At 48.4% G+C, this 16280-nt stretch overlaps 1 protein-coding gene across 2 annotated transcripts in view; it reads left to right on the forward strand.

Annotated features, from left to right (window-relative positions):
- Positions 1–16280, forward strand: part of ndst1b (N-deacetylase/N-sulfotransferase (heparan glucosaminyl) 1b) — a 434276-nt gene that overhangs the window by 394477 nt on the left and 23519 nt on the right. For both annotated transcript variants that reach the window (XM_041194511.1, XM_041194512.1), the window contains exon 13: positions 6745–6854. In XM_041194511.1, the coding sequence (XP_041050445.1) occupies positions 6745–6854 (110 nt within the window). The remainder of the gene's footprint in view (positions 1–6744; positions 6855–16280) is intronic.

Raw genomic sequence — 16280 nt, forward strand, 5'->3', positions numbered from 1 at the left:
TGCAGTGTGTCGTGCCTGATATTTATTCAGCCCGCCTGTTGAAGAGAAGAGAATCACGTGCGCAGAACCCGACACTGCTGTGCAGAAGAAGTATTCTCTGTCGCAGTTATTTAACTAGACATCGGGCAGGAAGAGGTCCTCTTTGAATCATAGGGAGCCTCAGGGTCTGTTACTGAGGTTGCCCCAGTGATAATGGACCTGGGAAGTCCCTGGCTTAAAAATCCCGAAACGTGAAGCTCCTTTTTGATGTTTGTCCAGGAATGGGAGGATTTTTCACTTTGCAGCTGAGATGAAGGGATGTAGAATCATAAGGATGATACAGCACAGGAGGAGGCAATTCATCCCATTGTGTCTGTGCCAGCTCTTTGAAACGGCGAGCGGATTAGTCCCAGTCCCTCACTCTTTCTCTGTAGCCCTGCACATGTTCTCCTTTTCTAGTATTTATGCAGTTTCTTTTTGAAGTATTAAATCTGCTTCTACCACCTTTTAGGCAGTGCATTCCAAAAGACAATTCACTGCCTATATTTTTCCCCTTGTGTCCCCTCTGGTTCTTTCACCAATCACCTTAAATCTCTGTCCTCTGCTCAGCGAACCTTCTGTCACGGGAAACCACACCTTATTTACTGCATCAAAACCCTTCATGATTAAATCTCCTTTTAGCCCCTTCTTTGCTCTAAGGCCAACCCCAGCCTCTCCAGACTCCTAAGACTGCAGGCTCTTTGGTGGACAGTGATCATTGTGTCATAAGGTTTAGGGTGGCTCCGGAAAAAGGCAAAGAGCAACGTGGAGCAAAAATAATTAACTGGGGGAAAGCCAATTTCGCTGGTGTTGGCAGGAAAACCGGTGGCCAAGCGATGGGCTACCTTCAAAGAAGAGATAGTTCGGGCACAGTCAAAGTATATCCCCTCAAAGGGGTAAGGTGGGCCAAACAAATGTCCCTGGATGATAAAAGAGATAGAGATTAAGATGAAGAAGAAAAGGTGTGCTTATGACAGGATGTCAGGTGGACAGTACAATGGAGAACCAGGCCGAATATAGAAGGGTCAGAGGGGAGGTGAAAAAGCAAATAAGAGATGCAAAGAGGGAGTATGAAAAGAGACTGGCAGCGAACATAAAAGGGAATCCCAAAGTATTCCATAGGAATATAAATAGTAAAAGGAGTAGGAATGATTAGGGACCAAAAAGGGGTGTTACACATGGAGGCAGAGAACATGGCTGAGGTGCTACGTGAATTCTTTGCCTCTGTCTTTACCAAGGAAGAAGTTGCTGCCCAGGCCATGGTGAAAGAGGAGGTCATTTGTACACCGGAAGGATTTAAAATTGATAAGGAAGAGCCATTAGATCGGCTGTCTACACTTAAAAGTTGATAAGGCACCAGGACAGGATGAGATGCATCCAAGGATACTGAGGGAAGTGAGAGTGGAAATTGTGGAGGCACTGGCCATAATTTTCAGGGGGGGGAGGGGGAGGGGGGGGGGGTGGGGGTGGGGTTGCGGTGCCAGAGGACTGGAGAATTGCAAAAATAAGCCCAGTTACGACAAGCCAGTCAGTTTAACATCAGTGGTGGGGAAACTTCTAGAAAGGATGAGCTGCATTTTACAGCCCCCCCCACCAGGCGTGTTTTCGGTGGGTTGGTGGGATTGGGGTTGTGGGGGGGGGGGGGGGGGGGGGGGGGGGGGGGGGGAGTGGCGGGGGTGTGGTTGGTGGGGGGGGTAAGCACATAAAACATGCTGAGGGGGGCTAGTCCATCGCCTTCTCGCTCACCCTCGAGCTGACGCCATAATGCACTAGGTGGGCAGGTGCCAGGATTGGCAGCCCACCTCTGCCATATTTAAATAAATAATTAAAGGCCAATTAGGGTTTGTTAACAAGCCTATTGATTGGGATATTACGCATCGCAAGCCAAAATTTGGCTGATGTGGGCAGGCGGGCGGAAGGAGCAGGCTGATTTTTGTGGCCTAAGTGAAAAATGGCGGGAAGGAAGGGGAGCGCCTCATCCTGGGGGTGCCCTGCGTGCATTGGGGGAATCCCACCACCCCCCCCCCCAAGATGTCACCTCCCCTTTCTTACTCACCGCCTGCCTATTAAAACCCCAGCACCTTCCCCCCCCCTCCCCAACCTCCCCCAACCCCCACCTCTCCATCCCTCTCCTGGGCTCTCAGGTCCTTCCTCACCCTAAAAGCCTGGGGCTTACCTTCCTTCGGCAGCCATCGGTCACCTTTGTGCTGCTTCCTGCAGTCCGGGCCGAGCCCACGACCGAGTTCCAGTGCTGCCAGGTCTGCTGGAGCCAATCAGATTGACTGTCATCTCTCAAAGGTGGGACACCTCCCACTGAGGGGCGGGAGTCCCACTCTCAGCTAGATTAGTCCACCCTTGGCATGTTATAGCCGCAGGGTGGGCTTCTTTATGGCGTGTTGGCTGGCGCTGACTTTTTGGGGGGTTGGGTGGATGGGTGGGGGGGCGGGTGTGAACAATTTATCTGACGCATGTGTCACTCAGATTGCTCAATTGAATTGAGGAAATATTTTTTGAAAAGCAAAGATTTGTAAGGTGGTACTCTTGACCTAAAAGGTTGTCCTTGTTGTGATCTGTAGTATTGCTGTAAAAAAAAAGGAATGCTGTCAATTCTTTTCATCTTGCACTCCGGACAGATACAAGAATGACAAATTTCAGAGGGAGCAATGATTTGTACTGCATGAGAAAAGGGTGCTGACTGCTTGGCAAGTTGGCTCTGATTGGTTGAGGCATTGCCATGGAGAATGCACCTCCACACTTTTGTTTAATTCAAAAAAAGTGCAATGCCTGAACACGTTCCTTTTGTCTGCAGAGGACCGGTCCCTGTGTATCGATACTTGCAGCTTCTAGCAAGTGAGCCACATTGTGAACCCCGACTGATAGTCTTAAATTGGGTGTTGAAATGTGTAATTCTTAGCACATTCGGGATTGTTCAGCAAGTGCCGTCCAATCACGTAATTACTAATGTTAGACTTTGTTTTGAGTTTTGCAAGCATAGGCTGATTCAGTACAGTCAGCCTATTGCCAACAGTCAAAGGGACAAGGTGTTTGATACCATCTGCCAGTTGTTGGAACGCTAAGAATTACACTAACACCCAATTAAGATTATCAGTCAGGCTTGCAATGTGGCTCACTTACACTTGCTAGAACCTACATATATTCATACGCAGGGACTTATCCTCTACAGGCAAAAGGAACATGTCCAGGCATTGCACCTTTTTTAATTAAACAAAATCATAGGGGACAATAGCTTTCTGGTACATTCTCCATGTCAACCCCTGCATGGACCAATCAGAATTGACTTGCCAACCAATCAGCACTCTTTTCTCATGCAGTATAAATTGTTGCTCCTTTTGAAATTTGGCATTCTTGCATCTGTCCTGATGAGTGCAAGATGAAAAGCTTTGATAGCATGTCTCTTTTTTCAGTAATACTCAAATTCTGTGCTACCAGATGACTATTGGTCTGTAGTAGTTTGGAAGTAAACAATTTGTTATCTAGTGCATGTTGTAGAGTCATTATGGCACAGAAGGAGGCCATTTGGCCCATTGGGTCCATGCTGGCTCTCTGTAGATTAATCCAGTCAGCCCCATTACCCCACTCAATCCCCGTAGCCCTGCAAGTTTATTTCCCTCAAGTCCCATCTGATTTCCTTCTGAAATCATTGCTCATCTCTGCTTCCATCACCCTTGTGGGCAGCGAGTTCCAGGTGATTACCACTCACCGTGTAATAAAGTTCTTCCTGACATTCCCCCAGTGTCTCTTGCACAAAACCTTAAATCTTTGTCCCCCTAGTCCTTGTACCAGCTGCTAATGGGATCAGCTTTTCTTTATCCACCTTATCCAAATCTGTCAAAACCTCGTACACCTTTATCAAAACTCCACTCAATTTCTTAGCTCTAATGAGAACAGCCTCAGCTCCTCCAAACTAGCCTTGGAGCTAAAATCCCTCAACGCCAGAACCAATCTGGTAAATCTCCTCTGCACTCCCTCAAAGACCCTCACACAGTTCTTGAAGTGTGATGGCCGGGACTGAACACAATATTCTGGTTGTCGCTTAACCAGAGCTTTACAAAGATTCAGCATAAGTTCTCTGCTCTTGGACTCAATAATGTATAAGGATATTTCTGTTAAAGGTGGAAAATTAGAGGATACAGGAGGAAGGAAACTTGCCTTGAGATCAGGGGAAGTAAGATTTAAGTCTAGACACAGCTAACAGTGTGTCAGAAGGAATAACCCAGGGAGATGATGGAATAGTGGTAATATCAGTGGATGAGTAATCCAGAGGTCCAGGCTAATACTGTGGGGATATGGGTTCAAATCCCACTGTGGCATTTAAATTCAATGATTTTTTAAAAGTCTGGAATTGAAAGCGAGTCTCCGAAATGGTGACTGTGATGTTGTTAAAAACCCATTGGGCTCATTAATAAGGAAATCTGCTGTCCTTAGATGAAAGCAAAATACTGCAGATCCTGGAAACCTGAAACAAAAATGGAAAATGCTGTAAAAACTCAGCAGGTCTAACAGCATCTGTGGAGAGAGAAACAGAGTTAACGTTTCGAGTCTGTGTGGCTCTTCTTCAGCCCTGTCTTCTTCTGCTGCCCTTACCTGGTCTGCTGTATGTGTAATTCCAGATCCACAGCAAAGTAGTTGACTCTTAACTGACCTCCCAGTTCAAGCGCAGTTAGGGATGGGCAACAAAGGCTGCTCTTGCCAATGATGCCCACATCCCATAGAAGAATAGACATCATTGTTAACGTTAAGACAGGGCAGTGAGTACATCTCACCAGTTCATTAAGGACAAGGCTGTGTAACTTATGGAAACATTTCTAACTACAAGCATGTTGACTTTATTCATTAAACTTTCTGTCTAATGTTGTGAACCTGTCGGCTGAATAACAAGTCTAACCCTAAATTAATCTCACCGGTTAATATCAATCTCCACCCCTGACTTCAACTTGTAAATTTAGATTCAGCATTTGTTCCAATGCTTTCACATCTTTCCTAAAGAATGGCATCCAGAACTGGATGCAATATTTCAGGTGAGGTCTAATGTTGAACCTGTTCAACATAACCATCTTGCTTTTGTACTCTGTGCCCCTATTAATAAACCCTAGGATACTGTATGCTTTACTAACCGCTGTCTCAAATTGACCTGTCACCTTCAATGACTTATGCACTGAAACACCCAAGCCCCTTCTGCTCCTGCACCCTCTTTGGAATTGTACCCTGTATTTTATATTGTCTCTCCATGTTCTTCCTACCAAAATGAATCACCTCACATTTCTCCACATTGAACTTCATCTGCCATCTGCCCACCCATTCCACTAACTTGTCTATGTCCCTTTGAAGTTCTACCCTGTCCTCCTCACAGTTCACAATTCTTCCAAGTTTTGTATCGCCCTCAGATTTTGAAATTGTGCCCGTTACACCAAGGTCTAGATCATTAATATATCTCAGGAAGAGCAGGGGTCCCAATACTGACCCCTGGGGAACTCCAGTGCAAACCTTCTTCCAGTCCAAAAAATATCCATTGACCACGAATGTCTGTTCCCTGTCACTCAGTCAATTTCTTACCCATGTTGCTGCTGCCATTTTATTCCATGAGCTATAACTTTGCTCACAAGCCTGTTGTGCAGCTCTGTATCAAATGCTTTTTGCTATTCACCACATCAACAGCATTGCCCTCATCAACCCTCTCTGTTAACTCTTCATAAAGCAATTAGTTAAACACGATTTTTCCTTATTAAACCCACGATGGCTTTCTTTACTTAACCTGCAAGTGTCCACATCACTGTTAATTTTGCCCCTAACGATGGCCGCATTTTATGATGTAGCGGGGGAATGGATCACACACCCCCACCCCCCCCAGAAGTTAAATCAGTGAGGAGCCGGCCCACTCCATGCTGGCCCACCCCTGCAACCATGACACGTTGTGGCGGGAGGGTTGGTGGTGGGGGGTGGTGGGTAGCTTAACAGGGCCAGTGTGGGACTTCTGCCCCTCGCTGGGGAGGAGGTCACGCTCTCGGTAGCTGCCAGCCAATCTGTTTGGTTGGCAACTCTATCGGCCCTGGCGGCAGTGCCAAGAGCCCCTTGTGGACGCTGCTGGGACTGCAGTAAGACAAACAAGGCCCAGGGATCCGCGGGACCAGTAAGTCCAGGGTCTTGGGCGGGGAGGGGGACAGTTCAAGGCTGCGGCAGGTTAGGGAGAAAAGGGGGGTTCAATCTTAGTGGAGTCACCCCACCCCCACCAGTTCACAAAGGGCAGCCACTGAAGCTCGAACCTCCCCCAATGCCCCCCTCCCCCAACGACTTCCTTCCGGTCCTTTGAAGTTTGCATTTTTAAAAATTTGGCTGCCCGCATGTCCTATATTTTATGGCATGAGCAACGTATTACCGGGGTCAGTTGGCCTGGAAACAACCCTAACTGACCCTCGATTACCTATTTAAATATGGCGGGTGAGCTGCTGACTCTGGCGTCTGCCCAGCGCCCCCACCCTGTACTGTGGGGGGTGAGCTCAGGGGCGGATGGGAAGGTGGTGGGGTGGGCACCCTCCCTATTTTACGTGCCCCCTCCCCACCACCACCCCCCCCAACCCCCACCCCCCACAACGCCTGGTGGGAGCACGTAAAATGCAGCCCAAGAACGTGCAAGATGATTGGGTCCAGTGCCACAGCCTCGTGATGGGCCCCCTCCAGTCACACGTAATTCTCGCTTTCACCTCTCAGGTCCTTGTCCTTGACGGTCAGCTTCTCCGAACAGAGCCAGCAGCCACGATGGAAAAGGTGCAGAAATTCCTGGGGCTTCGAAACGTTGTTGATTATCACAAGTTGCTGATGTGAGTAGCGTTTTAACTTGTTTTTCCAATGAAAGTAATCCCTTGGGCCTCGGTAGTGGGACCTCAACCCGCGCACACGGCGGACAGGAGAAGGGTCGGGGGTGGGGTGGGGGGGAGGGGGGTGCGGTCAAACAGTAAACACACGAGGAGCTCTGGCCCCAACCCGCCGCTCGCAACCACCACCGTTTCATTGTCAATTTGACGTCGGAACATCAGCGAAAGTCTCCCGCTCTGGAACAGGCTTAGAAGGATGGTTAAATCACACTGCCACGGTGCAGTTCGAGCCCAGCTTGAGGTCAGTGACTGCCACCTGCGATACCCCGGGGGGGTGGGGGGGGTGGTGGGTGGGGGTTGGGGGAAGGGGGAAGGAGACTTGGGCAGTGCAAGGGAGGCGAGGAATTGCTGGGCCCCTCCAAGGTAAGTGACTGTGGGCCGGGAAGAGCAGGGACACTCCCTCCAGGCCTCTCTCGGAAGGCTTGGGCCTTGCCAATCTAGGGCTGCCAGCTGTGATTAAATGCGCTCCTGGGGGGTTTTATTACACACACCCCAGTCATTAGTCGACCAACACATCCATCCAGGCGATGCACTGCCTTCCCAAACCAATTGGAAAGCAAAAAGACTCGTTACCCAATTGGATGATGCCTGACAGTCAGCCAATTTTTTTTTTAAACCCCCGTTGTCAATATTTTTATATCTGGCAAAGAGAAATGTCCAAAGAAAAAGACCAAAAAAAAACACCGATCTTTTTTAATGTCCCGGTGATTTTTCTCCGGGGTTGCGCACAGTGGTGTCCTGGAGACTCCAGGCCAATCCTGGAGGGAGTGACAATCTCACCCCGAGCTTCGAGTTCCATCCCTCCCAATCGCGCTCCCTTGCTCCTCCTCCCCAGTGCCATGACATCAGGGACCCGCCGGTTGTGGCCTCCTGAAGCTGGTGTGTCCCTCTCCACGGCTGCCCGTTTGGACAATCAGGTTCTGCCCTTAAGATCCGAAAGCCTGTAAGATGGTTGCAATAACTACTGGCAATTTCTGTATCTACTTTCCCAACTAGACATGGAGCTTCTTTAAGATGCGGGAGGGGGGGAGGGGAGGTGGGAGGGTAGGGGAGGGGGGGGGGGGTGGTGTGGTTGGGTTGGGGGGGGGGCGTCGGGTGCGAGGAGTGTTGGAGAAGGTGACTTAGGCTTATTGAACAATAAGAAATTAGAGAGGTGCCTGTACCAATAACGGCTGGTCCAGTAGCAGAAAGCACCTGATATAGGGCAGATGTTGGGGAAGAACCTGCTTTACACAGTGAGTGGGAATGACCACGAGGGTGGTGGAAGCGGAGACTGGCCAACGATTTCAAAAGGAAGTCGGCTGGGCACGTGAAGGAACTATACTCTCAGGGCTACGTGGATGGAGAACGGGGAATGGGACTGACTGGATTGCCCTCCAGAGAGCCAGCATGGACTCGATGGGCTGAATGGCTTCCCCCTGTGTCATGAATGGCTGTATGACCTTGCACAAGGACTCAGCCCCAAGCGGCTGGGATTCATAGGTAACCAGTTGCTGGGTGACGTGGTAGGGAAGAGGATGAAGCTAAAGTGGAGGCAGTGGGCAGTAACTGCCAGTGATGCCCACATCCCATGAACGAGTAAATTAGTTATTCACAGTCCTTCCACTGATTCGAAGTTTGGACCCACTTAATTACTTCAGGAGCTAAATACCCCACCTTATACTCAGGCTCCCGGCCCTCTCTGCATCCAACTGCCAGCGTTGGGGTTGGCTTGGGTGCTTTGTAAGCCTCTGATCTCCAGGCCCAGTTTACCCAGACGTGGGTTCCTGATGTCGGGGAGTCACATGTGGAACATGATGTAGCATGCCAGAGCGGGCATGATAGTGGGGCCAGTGGAGTCGGGAGGGGTGGAGGGGATTGGGGGGGCGGGAGGTGGGTGGAAGCTGGCTAGTGATACCCACATTGAAGTTGCAGCCTTAGGGAAAATTGTCTCCGAGTAAGTTGTGTCTGGGGAGGGTCCAACACTGGAATCCCACCCACCGACGGCAGGATGTCAGTTAGGCCCATTAATTAATGAGCCACTGGAATTCGGTGGTGGCTCAGGGATTTAATGGGGGCCCTCGTGCGTTTGTTGTGCCTCCCAAAGGCCACCCAGCCTTTAATGGGATCCCTCATTGTCAGGCAGCCCCTTGCACCCCCTCTCTGGCGACCCTCCTTGAGACCCCCATCCCGCCTCACTCACCTGTGTCCAAGGATCCAGAGGCGATTTCAGGCCAGGCCCTGGCGCATTACCAGCTGCAGCCAGCACTTCTGGTGGTGGTGCTGTTGGCAAAGGAGAGCTGCCGGCCTCCGATTGGTCAGCGGCTCTCGGGGGCGGGATTTCCACCCCACTAGGGGCTTGATAGCGTGCAAGCGCTACACTGGCCAGTTAAGTGCACTTAAATTAAGTAAGGTCACCCCCACAGAAGTGATGCTAGACTCCCATGGGTTCTCCAACCAGGCGGGGGTTGGGGGAACCCCCCCCCCCCCATCGCTAGCACTAAATCCCGGTCTTCGAGTCAGTAAGGCACAGAAGGAGGCCATTCAGCCCACTGAGTCCATGACAGTTCTCTTGTAGAGCAGCCCAGTCCATCCCACTCCCTCACTCTATCCTTGCAAGTTTATTTCTCTCAATTGCCCATCCAATTTCCTTTTGAAATCATTGATTGTCTCCACTTCTGTCACTCTCGTAGCCACCGAATTCCACAATCTTCACTGACCCTCTGATGTGCTGGTTCCTGATTTTGTCCTTTTTCATTACTCCCACTATTCTAGAGCTTAGGGCCCAGGCAGCTAAAGGCATGGCCACCAATGGCAAAGCGATGAAAATTGGGGATACTCAAGAGGCCAGAATTGGGGGAGTTCAGAGACCCTGGAGGGTTGAGGGACCGGAGGAAATAAGAAGAGGCCAGGCCATCGAGGGATTTGAAAACAAGGATGAGAATTTTAAAATCGAGGCACTGCTTAACCAGGAGTAGGTTAGCGAGCATGGGTGATGGGTGAACGGGGTTTGGTGCGAATTAGGACTCAGAAAGCAGAGTTTTGGATGAGCTCAAGTTTGTGGATTGTTAAGTGTGTGGGGCCCCTGAAGAGTGAGGCATGAATAAGGGTTTCAGCAGCAGATGAGCTGAGACAGGGGCGGAGTCGGGCGATGTTAAGGAGGTGGAAAAGGCAGTCTTAGCGGTGGTACAAGTATGAAGCCGGAAACTCATCTTGGGATCAAATGTGACACCAAGGGTGCAAATAGTCTGGTTCAGCCTGAGACAGTTGCCAGGGAGAGGGCTGGAGCTGGTAGCGAGGGAATGGGGTTTGTAGCTGGGCCTGAAGACATCGGCTTCAGTCTTCCCAACGCATAACTGGACAAAATATCTGCTCCTCCATTACTGGACGTTGGACAAGCAGCTTGACAATTCAGTGAAGGGGGTCAAGAGAGGTGGTGGTGAGATAGAGCTGGAGGACATCAGCGTAGGTATGTAAATTGGTGTCTTTTTGGCTGATATCTCAAAGGGAAAGCAAATAGATAAGAACACCAGGGCTAATGGTGCTAGAATGGGAAGGAAAGCCATTGGTGGCAATCCTTTGACTGGGATTAAGTAGATAAGAATGGAACCAGGTGAAAGCAGTCCCACCCAGCTAGACGACAGTGGAGAGGCGCTGGAGGAAGACGGTGTGGTCAACCCTGCCAAAGGCTGCAGACATGTCAAGAAGGACGAGGTTTGACAGTTTGATGCAGTCACATAGGATGTCATTTGTGACTTTGATTGGAGCTGTTTCTGGACTGTGGCGGGGGCAGAATCCTGATTGGAGGAATTCTGGAAAGGAGTTCTGGGAAAGATGGGCACGGATTTGGAAGGCGACAACACGGTCAAGGACTTTAGAGGGAAAAGGGAGATGGGCAGCAGTTCGCAAGGATGGAGGGGTCAATAATTTTTTTTTTGAGAACGGGGATGATGACAGCGGAGTTGAAGGAGAGAAATCACATCCTGCTCATTGACCTTGAGAAACGACACCTCCATTTTGATACGTTGAAGGCCGCCTGAGGATGATAGAACCAGAGACAATCAATGATTTCAAAAGGAAATTGGATGGGCAATTGAGGGAAATAAACTTGCAGGGATGAAGTGAGGGAATGGGACTGACTGGGTTACTCTACAAGGGAGCTGGCATGGATTCAGTGGGCTGAATGGCCTCTTTCTGTGCCTTAATGACTCGATGACTGGGATTTAGGGCTAGTGATGGGAGTTCCCCCAACCTCTGACCGGTTGGAGAACCTGTGGGAGCCCAGCATCACTTCTGTGGGGGTGGCCTGATTTAATTTAAGTGCGAAAGCCTATTCACCATCTACAAGGCACAAGCCAGGAGCGTGATGGAATATTCCCCACTTGCCTGGATGAGTGCAGCTCTCACAACATTCAGGAAGCTGGACACCATCCAAGACAAAGCAGCCCGCTTGATTGGCATCCCTTCCACAAACATTCACTCCCTCCACAACCACCACACAGTAGCAGCAGTGTGTGTACCATCTACAAGATGCCCTGCAGGAATTCACCAAGGCTCCTTTGGCAGCACCTTCCAAACCCACGACCGCTACCATCTAGAAGGACGAGGGCAGCAGATACATGGGAACACCACCACCTGGAAGTTCCCCTCCAAGCCACTCACCATCCTGACTTGGAAATATATCACTGTTCCTTCACTGTTGCTGGGTCAAAATCCTGGAACTCCCTCCCCAACAGCACGGTGGGTGTACCTACAGGTCATGCAGCAGTTCAAGAAGGCAACTCACCATCACCTTGTAAAGGGCAACTGGGGATGGGCAATAAATGCTGGCCCAGCCAGCGAAGCCCACATCTCATAAGTGAATTTTTTTAAAAGTTCTCACATAATTGTGAGCAAGTATATACTGAACAACACCTCCCCCTTTTGGTCTGTCTTCATTTTATCCACAGACACACACCAAATAAAACAGGCTGTTCCCAGAGTTAGGTCATGGAAAACAGTGGATTTCAGGGAGAGCTGTGTGGAAATAGGTCACATTGTCACAGAACAACTCAATGGAAACAAGTACCTGAGTCGAGAGAAGGATCTGTAAAGTCCCATTCTGATGCTGTAGTATCTGTAACTGTTGTCAGACAGGAATCTGCTTAGGGCTGTTCCCAGTCTGCTGACAGGAGAGTAGAAGGTGCAGGGTGACCCTTGTTAACGTGTGTAACCATGACGACAGCCCTGGGAGAGTGAAACCCTCTTTAATGGAGGAGTCTGGGAGGCTCCCCTCCTTGCCTTTTAGCAGGCCTTAGTCTTAGCCGATGCCTAAAAGCAAACCCAGGAATCTTCCTCGGGGCTCTTTCCCAGTGTGTCACTTTCCCGATGGTGGGGGAAGGGTCCCTGCTGCAGCACCGCTCAGGTTTTGTGCAGTCAATGCACTGAGCTCATATTTCATGGCAGTAAGATCCACTGGGGCCATAATGAAATCACCCTGACTCGGGATAGTGGGGTGCGATCGCACTGGGCACAGGTCCCAATCTGCTGTGAAGCGGAGGCTCCAGTGCTTGTCCACAACCGTCCTTGAAGACTGCGCAATGCCTCGCAGCTCCTGCATGGACACGATGGGCTGAATAGTCTCCTTCTTCACCCTAATGATGACTCTATGATTCATGTGGGATGGTATATGTAAGCTATAAATAAGTGCTCCACCACAGCTTTCTCTAATGACAAATGCTGCAGCAGGTTTTGATATGTGTTACGACTGAGATGGGAGGTGTGAACTGTCTGTCTCTACTCCCACGACTCCACAGGTCACAATATATATGTGATTTTTCCAGCTAGTTAGACGGTCAAATATGTGCTTGATCTCTGAATCTCAGAATGACCGCTCAATGACCAGGTTTCTTCAATAAACAACAAAATCATTCAATTGTTATAAAAACAGTCTTGTCAAGTAGAAGGTAAAACATTATTAACATACGAAATGAAGTATGCAAGTATAATAATTATTCTTTCCAAATACCCTCACACACACACACACACACACACACATTATCACACACACTCACATTCTCACACACGCTCACACACACTCACATTCTCACACACACATTCTCACACACACATTCTCACACACACACACTCTCTCAGACACACACTCACACACTCTCACATTATCACACACACACTCACATTCTCGCACACACACACTCTCTCAGACACACACACACACGCTCTCTCACATTATCAAACACGCACTCACATTCTCACACACACACTCTCTCACACTCACATTCTCACAAACACACATTCTCGCACACACACACACACACGCTCTCTCACATCCACACACACACACACTCACATTATCACACACACTCCCACATCCACACAGACTCTCATTCTCACACACACACACACTCATCTTCACACACACACACAATCTCTCTCACACACACACACTCACATTCTCACACACACACTCTCACATTCACATACACACACTCACATTCTCACACACACACACTCTCACACACACACTCCCACATTCACACACACAAACACTCCCACATTCACACACACACTCCCACATTCTCACACACACACACACTCACATTCTCACACACACTCTCACATTCTCACACACACATTCTCACACACACTCTCACATTCTCAAACATACATACACACACACACATTCTCATACATACACACACACACACACTCTCACAAACACTCTCACATTCTCACACTCTCTCACATTATCACACAGGCTCACATTCTCACACACACACTCTCTCACATTCTCACACACACACCCTCACATTCTCTCACACACACACTCTCACATTCTCACACACACACATTCTCACATTCTCACACACACATATTCTCACATTCTCACACATACACATTCTCACATTCTCACACACACACACTCTCACATTCTCACACACACATTCACATTCTCACACACACTCTCACATACACACATACACAATCGCTCACATTCTCACACACACTCTCTCTCAGATTCTCACACACACACATTCTCACACACACATTCTCACATTCTCACACACACACTCTCACATTCTCACACACACACATTCTCACATTCTCACACACACACACTCTCACATTCTCACACATACTCTCACATTCTCACACACACACATTCTCACATTCTCACACACATACTCTCACATTCTCACACACACACATTCTCACATTCTCACACACACACACTCTCACATTCTCACACATACTCTCACATTCTCACACACACACATTCTCACATTCCCACACACACACTCTCACATTCTCACACACACACATTCTCACATTCTCACACACACACACTCTCATATTCTCACACACACAGACTCTCACATTCTCACACACACACACTCACATTCTCACACAGACACATTCTCACATTCTCACACACACACACACTCACATTCTCACACACACACACTCTCACATTCTCACACACACACACTCTCACATTCACACACACACACATTCTCACATTCTCACACACAAACATTCTCACACATACACATTCTCACATTCTCACACACACACACATTCGCAGATTCTCACACACACACACTTTCACATTCTCACACACACATTCTCACATACACACACTCTCACATTCTCACACACACACATTTTCACATTCTCTCACACACACACCCTCACATTCTCACACACAGTCTCACATTCTCACACACACACTCTCATATTCTCACACACACACATTCTCACACACACACACTCTCACATTCTCACACACACACACTCTCACATTCTCACACACACATTCTCAAATTCTCACACACACTCACATTCTCACACACACATTCTCACACACACTCTCACATTCTCACACACACACATTCTCACATTCTCACACACACACACTCTCACATTCTCACACACACACACTCTCACATTCTCACACACACAAACACACACTCACATTCTCACACACACACATTCTCACACAAACACATTCTCACACACACTCACATTCTCACACACACACACACATTCACATACACTCTCTCACATTCTCACACACACACTCTCTCACATTCTCACACACACTCTCACATTCTCACACACACACACTCACATTCTCACACACACTCTCACATTCTCACATACACACATACACAATCGCTCACATTCTCACACACACTCTCTCTCAGATTCTCACACACACACATTCTCACACACACATTCTCACATTCTCACACACACACACTCTCACATTCTCACACACACACATTCTCACATTCTCACACACACACACTCTCACATTCTCACACATACTCTCACATTCTCACACACACACATTCTCACATTCTCACACACATACTCTCACATTCTCACACACACACATTCTCACATTCTCACACACACACACTCTCACATTCTCACACATACTCTCACATTCTCACACACACACATTCTCACATTCTCACACACACACACTCTCATATTCTCACACACACAGACTCTCACATTCTCACACACACACACTCACATTCTCACACAGACACATTCTCACATTCTCACACACACACACACTCACATTCTCACACACACATATTCTCACATTCTCACACACACACACTCTCACATTCTCACACACACACACTCTCACATTCACACACACACACACATTCTCACACATACACATTCTCACATTCTCACACACACACACATTCGCAGATTCTCACACACACACACTTTCATTCTCACACACACATTCTCACATACACACACTCTCACATTCACACAGACACACATTCTCACATTCTCACACACAAACATTCTCACACATACACATTCTCACATTCTCACACACACACACATTCGCAGATTCTCACACACACACACTTTCATTCTCACACACACATTCTCACATACACACACTCTCACATTCTCACACACACACATTTTCACATTCTCTCACACACACACCCTCACATTCTCACACACAGTCTCACATTCTCACACACACACTCTCATATTCTCACACACACACACACTCTCACATTCTCACACACACACATTCTCACATTCTCACACAAACACACTCTCATTCTCACAAACACTCTCACATTCTCACACACACACACTCTCACATTCTCACACACACATTCTCAAATTCTCACACACACTCACATTCTCACACACACATTCTCACACACACTCTCACATTCTCACACACACACATTCTCACATTCTCACACACACACACTCTCACATTCTCACACACACACACTCTCACATTCTCACACACACAAACACACACTCACATTCTCACACACACACATTCTCACACACACACATTCTCACACACATTCTCACATTCTCACACACACACAC

The sequence above is a fragment of the Carcharodon carcharias genome, chromosome 8, assembly GCF_017639515.1.
Source record: "Carcharodon carcharias isolate sCarCar2 chromosome 8, sCarCar2.pri, whole genome shotgun sequence".
NCBI classification, from domain to species: domain Eukaryota; kingdom Metazoa; phylum Chordata; class Chondrichthyes; order Lamniformes; family Lamnidae; genus Carcharodon; species Carcharodon carcharias.